The sequence below is a fragment of the Passer domesticus genome, chromosome 14, assembly GCF_036417665.1.
Source record: "Passer domesticus isolate bPasDom1 chromosome 14, bPasDom1.hap1, whole genome shotgun sequence".
NCBI classification, from domain to species: domain Eukaryota; kingdom Metazoa; phylum Chordata; class Aves; order Passeriformes; family Passeridae; genus Passer; species Passer domesticus.
In genome coordinates this window covers 1,261,558-1,276,814 of record NC_087487.1, presented here as the reverse complement: position 1 = coordinate 1,276,814, position 15,257 = coordinate 1,261,558, and the positions used below count along the sequence as shown (strand labels likewise).

The window sequence follows — 15,257 nt, the reverse complement described above, 5'->3', positions numbered from 1 at the left end:
AATGAGATTTTTTAAATTATTATTCTCTTTGTAAAAAATCAGAGATTCACCCCCAAACAGTGCTAATAGTCTTGATACATAAAATTGGCATTTTAATATTCTATCTCCAAAAATATAATTACAAAACATTGTTAAAAATTCAGCTTTGACCATTTAACACTGCTGAATTAAATTTAGAACAATAAATGATTTGTAGAGGTGAACGTACCAGTGCACTTTTCCATTCTGGTGGTTTCACCAGTAAAAGATGCTCTGATAAATTTGGTGGAGAACGAGCACAACTTGTTCTGTTGGGGTGGATATAAGAGGAAACATTCATAGGAGTGTGTTGTTTCACAGCACTTTATTATGCTTTTTGCTTCAACTCTCACCTAATCTGCTAGTAAACACTCAGTGCAAAAATAGCTGCAGGAAGCCATGTGGAAATTATTTTGACTGAAACATTAGAAATAAAAGGAGTACATAAGTCGTGATCAGAAAAGTACTTTTTCAAATGGAAAAATGCAAGTTCCCTTTCAAGAAAGGTTTCCATAAAATTCCTGAGGTGTTTTTCTTTCACCTAGTGCAGTACCACCTTCTAAGTTGTTGGTAGATCTGGGGCAATATGGATAAACATTCCCCTGAAACCACAGTCTTATCAGTAATTCCAAATATGTGGTGAAAAGGTTACACCAAAGTAAAAGCAGCAGAGAGCAGCAGCTCTTTGTCACAGCAGACTGGGGGAGTTCTGTTCTTAGTGTCCTGACACAAATTGAATAAGGCACTGGTGTGCTAGGGACGTCTTTTATTAAAAAGTAAATAAATAAGATTACTCAGAAGGAAAACAGACACTACAACTACTGTGTCAGTGACATAAACTGGTTCCACTTTCAGAATTAAACTCCCAAAGCAGACGCTGTCCAGTGTCACAGGCTGACTCACAGAAGCCATGATTCAGAGTCCACACAGCCATAAACCCAGCTGGCTCTGGCCACAGGCACGTGTGGCAATGCTGCTCAGGTGGGGCAGCAGGAATTGCAGAGAGAATTCTTGGGTGAGAATTGCTTTCATTGCTGCAGGGCAGCAGAAGTTCTCCTGGCAGTAAAAGCTTAGGATTCCTGGTAAGGTTTGTGTCCCAGCTATAAAACACAGGAATGCAGAAGTAAGCAGCACTGGGCTGAACTTGGCTGGCAGTTTTGTATTGCAGCTGACAATTACTTCCTCATCATGTTTAGTTTGTCACAGTGTGCTAAGGTGGTTTTATTTGGTAATCCAGTTTCCTAGTGCAGCTTCCTATCAGAAGGATTGTTAAAGGTTGTCCCAGAACTTTGTGCTTCAGATCAAAACAAAGCAATGTACATTCAACTTCCAGCCCATTCCCAGTTCAGTCACAGCAAAACAGAATTTTGTGTTTTGGCACATCATTAAAAAGTCAAAGCTCTATTCCAAGGCCAGATCAAGAAAATGAGGTCAATCAGAGATCAAACTGGCCTCCTTGGAAAACAAGGTTGTGCCAAGAACAAGCTATCAATTTGGGATTAGCAAGCTTTCATTCTACACAGAATTTCATTTGCAGTTGTCCCTCTGTGCAATACAACAAAGTGGCACAGATGGTTCAGTCTTTGTGATCTTCTGTGTTTCTCATTTTCAGCGCTTGTAAATTCATTTCCCACAATACTCCTCGTGCTGTAAGTTCACTGATGCTGTGTGAAATGCATGGGACAGAGTGGAAATGAGATTCCCTGCTGGGGAAGTGAGAGTCAGCTGATGGCACTGCAGGCCACGGGACTCATAAAGGAAGAAGAAAAGCTAATGCAGAACATTTTGTAGAAGCTCTGAAATGTTCAACTCCTGCTCCTTGGGCTAGGAGCACTGAGGAAAATTGAAATGGCAGAGCATAAAGAAACCTGTCCTGTCCCTATAAATGTGACATGTGGATGCATTAAGGAAAAGATACATGATGACAGTGCATTCCAGTGAAAAGGAACATGGATACTTTGCATTCCTCCCTACTTGTACTCTCCTTTTTCCTCATTGCTTTCTTGCATCATATGGAAGGGTTTTTCACCAACATTGCTTCATCTTTTGAGCAACCAGCTCTTTATCAGCTCATGACATAAGGCTGGCCAAGCCCTTATCAACACCTTCCTTTCAGCTGTTATCACATACCATATCTTCATAGCTCAGCTGGATGTATTTCATGAAAGCAAATAGTAAATGACTCATTGAGCCTACTTTCTGTGTTATTGTTTTAGTCAAAGTATTTTCACCTTTTCTTCCTGTGCCAAAAAAGAGGTGTTCAGCATATTCTCTATGTAAAAGGCAACAGGATTTCCATCTTTTTGAGTAGATGTCTGGAACAGAAAAAAGCTTTTAAAATGCAAAGGAAATTAGGCTATATATTTTTTCCCCAGCTTTGACACAGAATTAACCATCACAAGCAGAAAAGCAGCTCTGTGTGCACTCCTTTAGCAATTCATCACCAGCAGTTGAAAATACTTGCTAGGAAGGCCAATAAATTTCACTATTTGTTCCCTAAATTTTTTTCAAATGTAAATACTGACTTCAGTCACATAACTCAGACTCCAGCTCAAACCATTTTGAAAGTTTAAAATCTTTGTCATTCAGATGGTAGTTTCAGGTGATAGTGGAGTTATTCCAGGACAAAAGGCTTGGGTGAGAATAATTGCCCATTGATGGTCTTAAACACCAGTATTTACTACTCTGTTGCAAAATGGTAATATAAAGTAGACTTCTGAGTAGAACCTGCAATGTAGAAGAATCTGAATAGTGCAATGTAAAACCCCAAGACTTACCTGAAGAGAAGCCACAGTTAAAGGAACACCAGATCACTGCAGGTCTGTGCTCTAGAAACTGCTTTGTGAATTCAGACAGGTGTCTGATTTGTTACCACACTCTGAGGTTGGGTGCTGCCTCCAGAAAGCCCAGCTTTCCCTTCCTCCCAACAACTGCAGAGTGCTCAGTGTACAAATTTTAGTGTTTGTGTAGTCAGCAATTTAATCAGCCTGAAATAACCCAGCTGCCTCTGCCTCTTCTCACTTCATGGTGTTTGTAAACAAAAAGCAAGAAGCAGAAAATACATCTGGAATCAGATCTCAGCTCTCTTGTCTCTGTAGATATTGTAGATATGTACCCATCTACTTCTCTGTATTAAACAAGAGAAGTGGAAGTGTCCAAAATCCATCACAATTGGCCATTTGTGGGATTAGAGGTTTTTTCCCCATATTAACAGCACAATTAGGAGGGAAAATCTCTTTTAATGAATGCAGTGATTTTAGTATCAGTTTTAATCATAATTCTATTTATTATTTAATGTCTGGTTTGTTGATAACTTAAATTCTGTTTTATTGATATAGACAGGAGTCTGAAGCAAGACCTATGAAATTTAAGAACTGATTTTGGGGAAAGTTTGGCCCTGCTGTGACTTCCTACTTTAGAGTGGACAATGCTCTGAATGTTTTCAAGAACACAGGGAGTTAGTAATGTAACTTTTTCTTCCTGCAAAGTGTTCTGAGGATCACTGGACACAAAGCTTTGTTCTGCTGAAAGCTGGAGAGGCCACAGTTGCAATACTGAGCTCATTATAGGTACCACTCTTCAGAAAGATGTAATAGATGGGGAGAATCCAGAAAGAGCACCACAAATCAGAGGGTTAGGAATAAAGGTAGGAGAAGTAAGGGCTGGGTATTTTCAAAAACAAACAAAGAAGATAGAAAATGTTACATTTTCCCCAGTTGTAAAGATATCATATTCAAGGATGGGAATCAGGAATCAGTTTTTGGCCAATCAACAAGGAGAAGGGCTGTCACTTTAATTTGAAGTTGACTTAAGATTGAATAGTGGAAAGAAAAATAAAGGAGATAGAGAAGCAGAACTGTTTTAGGGTGGGTTTAGTAGGCTGGAGAGGTCATCTCAGGGATGGAGACTGCCCTTGCAGGCCACTGGCTCAGGAGGAACATCCTCTGCACCAACAGCTGGATGCCTTTGGATGCTGATGTGCATGGCCAGCCATTTCTGATGAGAAGAAAGCATCACCACATCCCTAAAGCAGGGGAGAGGGTGTGCTTCTGTACTCACAGTTCTGGGATCAGCCGTGCTTAAAGTGAGGGAACCAAAGCTGATTTTGGGGGGTGAGATCCTCTCTCCAGCTTTAACTGAAACTTTGAGAACATTCTCTGAAGTAAGGAGGAAAAAGAGGCTTCCTAGGGCTAAAATTAGGAACTAGGAGAAAGTCTTGATTCCTTTGCGCTTTTTTTTCTGTTGTCAAGGGAAAATCCTTTCCATAAACTTTTAAAAAAGCCTTATATTTACCAAACTGAGATGTGCATATTGTTTTCAGAGCACATACTTTGTGGATTATATATTCCTAGCAGAGTATCAGTTTTGGCTGACTGGTGGCACTAGAAATCCTCCGTGGATTAAGAAATAGAGAGCAGTAGCTAAGGCCAATTGTGGTTCTCAACATTTTTTATCAGCAAGTAAACTTGACTTTAAAATTAAACTTTCAGAATGAGGTTTTTTGTTGGGTTTTTTTGGTTTGTTTGTTTTTTGGGGTTTTTTTTAGGTCACTTAAGTATTTTTAAAAACTAAAGGCTGAATTACAACATGCTGAACCTTTTCTGCAGTTGGAATTGAGTATTCCCATGGCTGGCTGTGCAAGAAAAAGGCCATGGACTTGAAGGGCATAGAAGATGGAACAATTTTGTTTTCCTTAATAGCTCTTCTCCCAGTCAGATTTGATACACACCATGTGTGTACATTCAGCATATATATATATATATATATGAGTCTGTCTATATAGCTTTTCTAGTTCTGTCTTCTGTGCAGTATTAAGTATTTAATCAATCTGGGGACTTCAGTCTCAAAGACAATCAACTGGCATTTTCTTTTTCTATATAATTCAAAGGTTATTACTATATTTTTGCCTCTGTAACCCTTGAGAGAAGGGACTGGGGCCACACATGCCACTGAGAACTCACTTCACCTCTTAACAGGGTAAAATACATCTGAAAATTTAAATGAGCAAAAGCCACTGTGTAAACAGGGTAAGGATCAACATTTCCTCTCATAAATAAAATTGACTAGAAAATGCATTTTCCAAATCAGTGTTGTGGGTTTGTGGCAGTTATAAACAGGCAGCTTTAGTGTACATGAGTAGGGAAATGTAAGTGCTTGTGAAGTATAGAAATATGCAGAGTCTCAAAGACAAGAGGGCAGTCAGAATGTTGGTACAAATTTTGTTTGTGGTTATCTGACAATGCAGTTTTCTGATCAGCTACCATAAAAGATTAAATCTCACATTTATATTTCTTAACCACATAAGCATGTAAAATATGAAACATCTATGTGTGTGTTACTGAAAGGTAGGTTTATAACTTAGCTGCAGATGTTCTGAGAAGGGGAAGAATGAGAAACAGGAAGAAAAGTCACCTAATGCTTACATTTGGGGCTGGGATGAGATCTGGGTTTCTTGGTGGTGGTGGTTGTGTATAACAAGTGCTGACCTTGGTTATCTGGCTTTCCTTGGTTTCAGAGATGAGCTAAGGGAAGCTGTAGCTTCATCTGGAGAGAGATGACTTTCTCTTTTTTCTTCTCTGAGCTTTGCACTCAAAACCTGTTGGTGCATTACAGCAAGTGAATATTTAGACTCTAACCATGTAAAAGATTAAAACATACACTTAACCTAACATGCTGTGAATGATCTCTCTGAATTTAGTAGAACTAAGGTTAATATGCAAAGGTCAAGACAGCTGAGTCTTTGTAATTTTAATCAGTTAATGCCTTAGAAACAGAGGCCCTAATAGGGCTTGTCCAGTGACTTTTGTCAGAGGTTGGAGCTGCCAGTTGTTATGGGAGTGCAAACAATTAATAAGGATAATTACTGTGTTGATAATGTATATATCAACAAGATACTTCTGGACATAAATACAGTATATATGGCAAAAAACCAAACCATATTTTGGATCTTGATAACTGATTGAAAGCAATTAAGGTACAATGTTCTACTGAGTGTCCATTCATCACCTGAGCCGAGTCTGTCTGGCAGCAGCCTGAGCCATGCACACATGCACCCCTCACTGCAGGCACACTGCTGCAGCTCTTGCATTTCAGTTCCAGTTACAACGGGCAAGGAGCAAACATCAGTCCCCAGCTGCAGGGGCTGACTTGTTCTGCCATGCTAACTCAGCCGTGTGCAAGCGTTTGGTCAAATACTTTATGCATATTTCTTTGTATCCCCTATTGCTATTGATTTTTTACCTTGTTCAAGCTTCACACGAAGCTGAGAGAACTTGCAATAAAATGATACAGGTAAACTAATAACTGAAAAAAAGCTTTGCTGTGCATTTACCATGTATCAGCTGCTGTTCTGATTAAAAAGCAGAATTGTACTTTCATTGGATCATCTATGCAGAGGGAGAGAGCCTGCATGTATTGCTCTGCAGTTGCTTACTAGCCAATGAGAGCTGTTTGGGTGCCTTAAGACAGGCTGCCAAGGTCAGTTCATTAAAAAAATGTTCATTGCTCATGTTTAGGCCTAGACTGGAGATCCTATCAACAAAGTACATATTAAAAATTATATAGAATTGAGGAATTAAAGAATTATGTCTGTTCTGTTTATTTCCCCCAGATTTGTAAGAGCAAGGCGAAGGAATCCCAGCAGTATTACCACAGCCTGTCCATCCGGCAGAGCCTGGCTATCAACTTCAACATCCAGCAGGACTGTGGCCACTTCCTGGCTGAAGTGCCACTTCGCCTCCTTCCGTGGGAGGACGAGGACGCCCCGGACGTGGAGGAAGAGCGGGAAGGAGAGGAGGAAGAAGCAGAGCAGAAGAACGGAGAGAGCGCGGAGGCCTCGCGCGGGGACAGCCCCGGCAGGCCGCGCAGCCGCGTGGTGGTGATCACGCGCGAGGTGCCGCAGCTGACCGTGGCCGACTTCGTGCGCGAGTCCGCGCCCCGGCACAGCAAGAGCCCCGACCTGTACGAGAGACAGGTCTGCCTGCTGCTGCTGCAGCTGTGCCTGGGCCTCGAGCACCTGAAGCCCTACCACATCACGCACTGTGACCTGCGCTTGGAGAACCTGCTCTTGGTGCACTCCAGAGCGGGAGGCAGCCCCCTGAGCCCCGAGGCCACAGAGCCCAATCCCAACACTGCCTGCCCAGCCAGATTAATTGTGAGCAACTTCTCCCAGGCCAAGCAGAAGAGTCACATGGTGGATCCCGAGGTGCTACGGGATCAGTCCCGCCTGGCTCCGGAAATCATCACTGCAACGCAGTACAAGAAGTGTGATGAGTTCCAGACTGGCATCCTCATCTATGAAATGCTGCACTTACCCAACCCCTTTGATGAGAATCCAGAGCTGAAAGAGAAGGAGTACACTTGTGCTGATCTCCCCAAGATTCCTTGCCGTTCCCTCTACTCTCAAGGGCTTCAGCAGCTTGCCAGCTGCCTGCTGAATCCCAACCCTTCGGAGAGGATCTTGATATCAGAAGCCAAAGGAATCCTTCAGTGTCTGCTTTGGGGTCCACGTGAAGACTTGTTCCATGCCCTCAGTACATCTTCCAACCCCTCACGGAGAGATGCTATACTTCAGAACTGGCTCGATATAAAAAGGACGCTGTTAATGATCAAGTTTGCAGAGAAGTCCTTTGAGAGGGATTGTGGAATTATTCTGGAAGACTGGCTTTGTTGTCAGTATCTGGCTTTTGCCACTACAGACTCACTTCATCGCATTGTGAGGCTCATGAAGCAGCACTAGTTGTAGAGCCCATTGCTTTTCGTGAAGCATCCCCACCTCTGCCCTAGCCCTCACTCCAGCCTGCACTAGGGCTCACACTTTGTACAATTGTTACAAAACAGCCTAGACAACAAAGCCAGCACCTCTGAGCAAATAGGTTCCAATTGGAGAAATTGCATCCTGTACTAAGTATGACAGAAACTTTACTTTTTTGCCTGGCCTGCTAGGGATTGATCACATACACGACTGCATTTGGATCATACAGTATGTAACTTGATTCATATCTGGCTGAAAAGGAGAGCAAGCTTTGATACCACTATTTCTACCACTGCAGTAAACAAATTGCCCTCCTCTTCTGGGTAGTTTCTGTCATTTCCTACGCAGCATTGAGCAGTGAATAGCAGTGACCATAAGCAGAGACGGATTAGTGGTGAATGTGAGATGAATTATCCACCATGCCACAAAACACTCATTTGCTGTCACTCCACATACCACACATCTCCTCTCAGCTTAATCAGTCCCCCACAAGCAGGCTGTGCTCCTCTTTCCTTTGGTCTCAACCAAACAGGTTCTGATCTTTCTCTTATGCTTTACACCTGTACTTTCCTCCCCAGATGTGGTTTTTCCACTGAGCATGGCAAGTGTCAGTGAGCAGTAAGAACCTGTGTTCAGTCCTCTTCCCTCCTCCTCTGCCTCACTGCCTACCCATATCCCTTCTAACCATGGATCCACGATTTCATCAATGCTGCCTTAATCACACCATTACCCTTAGCTTGAGACCTGTGCATTAAAAAGCAGAATATGCACACTTTATCTATCCTGTTTCCTAGGCAACTTTCACCAGTCTGGACTGTTGATGTACTGTAGCCATAACCACATTTATACAAGAACAATACAACACTTGGTGGACCATTGAAATTCCCCTTCCATCGCAAAAAGCACTAAAGCCTGACTTGGAATGGATGGGACATACGTAGCCTTCTCTGACAATCACTGCTATGAATCAGGGATGAAAATAAAAGCCACCTCTTCTGTTTTGTTTTGGTTTGCTCTTGTCACTTATGCCATACAGCAAAGTGAGACTGAAATTGGCTCTGCAGGTTTGTTGGCAGGAGATAGAAATGTTGAGAGCTTGTCTGTGTGTAGCTAACAGGCAGCATGGAGATACTTTTAATGCAGACACAGTTCTCTGAAGGGTGAAAACAAGGGGGCAAAAACTCTGTTGTTTAATTATTGAGGGAGCTGTTAAGTTTGGCAGCCACGACCAGCAGCACCATGATCCACGTTTCCTGCAGCAGTGCTTGGCTGCCATCTCTGCCCATCATCTTTGCCTGTTGCAACCAGTGTTTTCTAATGTTGCTACAGACAACACCCTAAAAATGGAATGTTGTCAGAAGAGCTCAAAGAGCATCACAGACAGAGTTGTGGACTAGAGCAGGAATTAGTGAGGATTGAAGAGTCAGAATTTTTAAAACCTCAACTTGAAGGAGCTTTTTCACTTTTAGAGGCCACTGCTGACTTCCTTCTGTGCCCTAACAGCTGTTTCCCATGGAACCTCTGGACAGACATTATCCTTGCTCAGTTTTGGTAGGCTAGGAGTTGTTTCCTGAGTTGCTCTGAAGAATGGATCTGGATGCAGAGGGAAAAGCAATCCTGAATATTCTGACCTGGGTGATGGAAAGCAGACAGCCGTAGTCATGAGCCTGTGCTTCTCTCCTATGGATTGGATCTATGTGCAATTCTTGTATTGTTTTTTAAAGCTGTACATTACAGTGTTCACTTTACACACCAGCCTTTACCCGATGCTAGATCTGCAGCCCCTTCCTTTACTTTCCTGGCACATAAATGCACAGATATCCATGTGTTCTTTTTATGGATTGATGTTCCATTTTAATTGTTAAAACTGTGAGGAATCAATTCACTTCAGCCTTGAAACAAATAGCCACTTTATACAACATACGCATTCTTGGACCACATGCATGGAAACTGAACAAACAGTCCTGCAGGCTTAAAGTCAGCGAGAGTAGCTCTGGATGCACGCCGCACATCGAGGGCGTGTCTGTGTCATTCTGCTCTGCACCTCTCAGAGCTCAGCTGATGGCGTGTGGAAGCCTACATTGATTGTGCTGTAGTATAGACTGTCTTCGTTGCCTTTCGAAAGATTTTTTTGAAACTTCTGGTTGTTCTTTTGTTTGATTCACCTGTATCAGTGAAGGATCAGGCAAGGATAAGGATAATATATTTTAATGTGATATGTATGTTTTTCTTTCTCTTTTTGGCAAGAAGGTTAGGATGGTGGCATTGATGCAGAAAAACAGGACAGTGCATTAAAAGCCCAAGTGCAATGTGTGTAGTTGAAGTACTTCCTCTGCGTCAGGAAAGAAAGTTTCTGCACTACTGCTGAGCAGCTTGTAGAAGAACCTTTACAAAGAATCTCCTGTTCAGTGCAGCCCTGCTTTATCTGGACACAGGAAGGCAATGCTCCCATAGTTCACATACACCGAGCATGGCAAGTCACTTGTGTACTACCTACTAGCTGTTAGTGACAGTGTGCTGAGCTGCCAGCGGGCTTCTTGTTCTCTGTGGTCTGGTTCTGTGTTTGTTGCGTGGTGTGTGTGTGCACCTGACTTCCCAGCTAGCTCAGATAGGTATAGGAGTAACTGTTGGACCACTTGGCATTGCAGTGGGGCAATCCCTGGGAGCCTCTGGGTGTTCCCATGTTTAGGGACACGCGTTCCTGCTGCCGCTTTGATGTCAACACGCACATGCAAAGTTGGATTTTGAATGTTGTACAGCCGTACGTGTTAATGCAGCTGGTCCAACGCCTTTGTATCTCTAGCTATCTAACTTCAGTTTGTATCTTTTGTGATGAACCAATACTCATTTTAGCTCTGCAGTATAATCAAGCATGGATAGATGTTCACTCCCAACCTCTTTCTTGTGCAGCACTGGGTAAACTTTAGCAATTTGTAATGTTGTGTGGTTTTTTCTTTAAAAAAGAAAGAATGGCCAATGTAATCAAACCTGATCTGGCCTGAGTTCTTCCTTGAGGAGCTTGAGGCTGACTTTGCAGATCTGCCCATAACTGATGATTGCAACTGTGTTTGTGGTGGTTCTCCATCCTGGCACCAGATTGTGCCACGTAAATACACAAGAATGTATGCATTAAACTGATTGTAAACAAATCCTAAGAATGCTACAGCATAATTGCTAAGCAAAAGGAAAAAAACCCGCTCTGTTTGTAACAGGATCCTGTGTATGGCAGGAACAAAACCCCTGGCTGTGCATGTTAGAACGTACTTGAATACATGCACAGATCTTGAATTTTTTTTTTAGCAATGTCGCACTTTCAGTTGAGCTCAAGAAATAGGAAGAGCTGCAAGTCTAAGATAACAGTATTGTCTGTAAATATATATTTTTCTATTAATAAAAGCTGTCATTCAAATATTTTTAACATGAACTCTAAAGATTTTTCCAGTGGAAACTAATTCCTGGAAAAATCAAATGCTTGTTTGAAGAATTATGATGAGTGGTTTCTGATCCTTTTAGAGCCATTAAAACCCTCTCTAATATTACAGAGAGAGCACAGTGATTGGATTCACAATGTTTAGTGCCTTGTCAAAAACCTGAAATGTAGCTGGTCAGTTGGTGGAAATCTTACTCTTTTCATAACAGCCCTAGAAATAATACTGCCCATGTAAAGATGCACAAGACTTTACAAAATTAAATGCTGTACTTTGTATGATACTGGGTTGATCTATTCCATAAGATTTGTGTGAACAGGTTCCTTTAAGTTGCTTGTAGTACAGCATAAACCTGAAGTAATAAAACTGTGGGCTTTCAGATTTGGGATCTGGATCAGGGGGAATACCAGTGGATACCAAGGCAGTTATTCCAGCCTGGCCAGGCATCAGGAGAAGCCTCTTGCTCCGACAATCTGCTGCAGAGTCCGCGCGGGATGGGGATGTGCTGCTCCTGGTGCAGGTGGTGGAGCTGCTGCACCCCAGCCCTGGGCTGTGGTGGGAAATGCAAACCTCTCTTCAAACAGGAGGGCTGCAAGAGCTGCTCCTGAGGTGATATGGAAAGTGGGTTAGTTTTGTATTTCTTCAGTGGGAATTACTTCTTACTAATTGTCTGTCAAACCTCAGATCTGATCCAGTCAATATGCATAACCAGGTGAATATAAAGGGACTCTACTGGTAAAAGCTTGCCTACAAATTTTTAGGAATGAGGGAATCCAGAATTTTCTTCTGGAGCCCCTGGAATGTCCAAATACTGAAGCCTGGTCTCACTTCAGTATTCAGACCGATGAAATCAGTAACTCCAGCCAGGATACCATGATGCTGCCCCACAGAGAAGAGTGCAGGTAGCATTTACAAAAATATTCCACCTTAAATCTTTTATGCTCCACACATCCCACCCACAAAGTATGAATGGATCATCTTGACATGTCAATACAAGAGAATTCCTACACGTTTCTATAGAGAAAAATATATTATTTAAATAAAATATGTGTGTTAGGGTTGAACTACCTGCAGAATTTATTCAGCAGCTTTGTACTGTAGGTCCTTAATTTTTAACATGTATTTGCTGCTGAAATAAAATGTATCTGGTTCTGAATTCTTGTGAGATTCCCATCTAAATTAATTTTTTTTGTTTGTAATAACAAATCCTTATGTAAATATAAAATAAATTATCCTGTTTTTATTTAAATCAATTTTAAGTTTTCTGAGGGATACAATAGAAACTGAGTCAGACCTTTTAATGCACTTTCTTTTCCCCCTTTCTCTAAATTGACTGTTTCTCAGTACAAACAGTACTTTACTGCATGACTAGACCATCAGTTTTACTCTGATTTGCAGAGGTGGTGTTGGTTCTGCTAAAACTCCTGTAAGACCTGGAGCACAGTCAGAGCCCCTCAGCCAGCACAGAGAGAGATGTGACTGTGATTTAGTTATGCAGTAAGATGACATCAAAGTACAGAACAGAATTTTAAATACCTCTACAAAAATACACCTGTGGAAATATTCTGTAAACAATCATGTGGATTACAAAGACTTCAAGCAAAGAATACACAAAAAATACTTCTCAAAACACTGGGGAGAAATGTCGCAAGGGCACCCTCAACTCCAAAAGAAGGAGCAAGTCTTTTTCCCTGCTGTGCTGCAGAGAATTTCTGGCAGACATTTGTATGGATTTTCTTACTGACCTGGATGCAGTGTTAGAAGGATGGTGATTTTGAGTAGGTGTAGAATGTAATTTAAATCATTTCCTGTAAGTCTCCTTGCATTGGTACTCCACTCAGCATTTACCTGGAAACCACAGAATGCTTTCAGATCAAGCAGAGTTGCCAGTGAGAAAAGAAATACTCAACTTACCTGTACATAAGCATTTTACCACTCTGCAGAATTTGAGAATTTGGTTTTTACTTCAGACTATAAAGATTTTTTTCCATAAATTTAAGGGGAAGATTTCAGGGATTTAGAAGAGGTTGGAGTTTGTTTTTTTTTTATATGGAATAAATATTTGTTCATAAATATATATATATACATACATATATATATATATGAGTGCATGTGGGCATGTTTTAATATATATGTATGTATATAAATTTTTTATCCCAAAAGTATTCTTTGCCCCTTTTTGCTTGAAAATATATATATATTATATATTGTATATATAATATATATTTTAAGAGTGTGTAAATTTTAATATAGTAGTTTCATAAATAACACCTCTTCAAAAATGACTCAAAACTTCTGCTTCCTTGTTCTTTGGATTGTTGGTATTAGAAGGTTTTGCAGTTGAAATTCTTGGGTTTTTTTCTTTTAAAACTTACTTATGCTGAGCATTTAAGAATATGTTCTTGTTTTTAATAAAAGGGGGAAATTTATTTTTAAATTGGGGATTCCAAAATCAGTGAACTTTTATAAATGGGATTTCTTTAAATGCCTTGAATAAGGGAATTTGTTTTAATTTCTTTTTTCAGTTCCATTCTTGTGGGTAATTTGTATTTGGAATTCCTGGTTGCATTGCTTTATCTGGTGCTTCATATTGATATTTACACATTTTTATATAAATAAGTATATAAACTTCAAGCCTTCCTTTGTGATCAGGGGCAGTTACACTCTGGTTTGCTGTGGTACTTTGCTGTGTACTCCGTGGCATTCATGTTACTGTGTAAATAAACTAGTTTTATTACACTCCAAATCAAACTGCCTGTTTTTCTCCCTTCCTAGGCAATTAGACAGAAAGTGTTTTTCTGAGGCAAACGCCAGTGCAGCAGAGGATTTGACTCCTCGAGCAGCTGGGTTTGCAGCAGCAGTGCAGGTGTGGCAGGTGCCCACACCCAGCTGCAGAGCTGCCCATGCTGGGGACAGGGACACTGCCCCACCTCCCACCTCTGGCATCTGCCCGGGAAGCCTCACCATGGCTGGCACTGGTTCAGCTCCATCTGGCAAGTGGCAGCAACAGCCCAAAAATAAACTGGCCACCAGTGGCTGCTGTTGATTGAACCAGAGTCTGGTAAGGCCTGCTTGGAGAGAAGTGACTTGGCACGATAATGACAACGGCCACACTGGGGACAACCCTTGGCATGTAAGGAGCTGAGCCAAAGTTAGAAATTTCCCTAGAGTGGACAGGGTTTAAATGACCTGCTGTGAAGGAATAAAATTACTCTTAAGTCAAATTTTTACATGCAGGGACAAAGCAGGAGGTGCCTCCAAGGCAGTCGTCTGCGGTGGAATTCATTGTGTCTGATCTGTTACCTTGAAGCATCCGACCTGATGGAGGGTCTGTGGGAAACAGATGGGATAATGTGCATCTTCTGCAGTGTGCAGCCACACTTCAGTGGCACTGAGATCAAACAGCTCAATTTTGTACCCACGTTTGACAGGCAGCAATGGTAGCTGCAGATGCTAATTTATTAGCGTAGAACAGATGACACCATATACGTCGGAGCAGCGCCGTGCCTCTGCATGACAATCACACTGCTCACAGATACTCTTGAAAGAAAAACAAAAACAACCCAAAAACACAGCCTGCAGGCTCTGTTCTCCCCACAGTCACAGTGGCTTTGCACAGGTATGTCATAGTTTCAATGATCAGAATTAGTTGAAGTGTAACTACTACCTGCCCTTCACATTTATTCCTTAGACGCTGTATGAAAGCCTTTCAAAAACAGTTTAAGCTATTGTCCTCACCCCTTTGAATGTAGAAAGCTAGCTGGCTCCAAAGGTGTCACACATAAATACACAGCACGTTTTACAGCCTGACAGATACTTTGGCTTTGCCACAGTAATCCCTGTTCACTTCAACAAAGTGCCATGGAATGGACTTCAGCTGAACAGAGTTCGATTATGCCATTTATGTCAGTGGCAATCATCACTCTGCAGGGAAAAGATATGCAAAAATAGACTGAACCCTTGTCAAGACATGATAATTATACTAGTTTGACTAAAATCTGTTGGAAATTAATTTAGTTCTGTTAGTGCAAACTCTCTTGTGGGTGTCCTTAAGCAGT

The 15,257-nt window shown here is 41.5% G+C and overlaps 1 protein-coding gene across 7 annotated transcripts in view; it reads left to right on the top strand.

Moving 5' to 3' along the window:
* The window catches only part of PEAK1 (pseudopodium enriched atypical kinase 1), a 111,867-nt gene extending 97,929 nt beyond the window's left edge, over positions 1–13,938 (top strand). For all 7 annotated transcript variants that reach the window (XM_064388675.1, XM_064388676.1, XM_064388671.1 and 4 more), the window contains one exon: positions 6,629–13,938. In XM_064388675.1, coding sequence (XP_064244745.1) covers positions 6,629–7,756 — 1,128 coding nt within the window. In that variant the 3' untranslated portion in view covers positions 7,757–13,938. The remainder of the gene's footprint in view (positions 1–6,628) is intronic.
* The last annotated feature ends 1,319 nt before the right edge of the window (positions 13,939–15,257 follow it).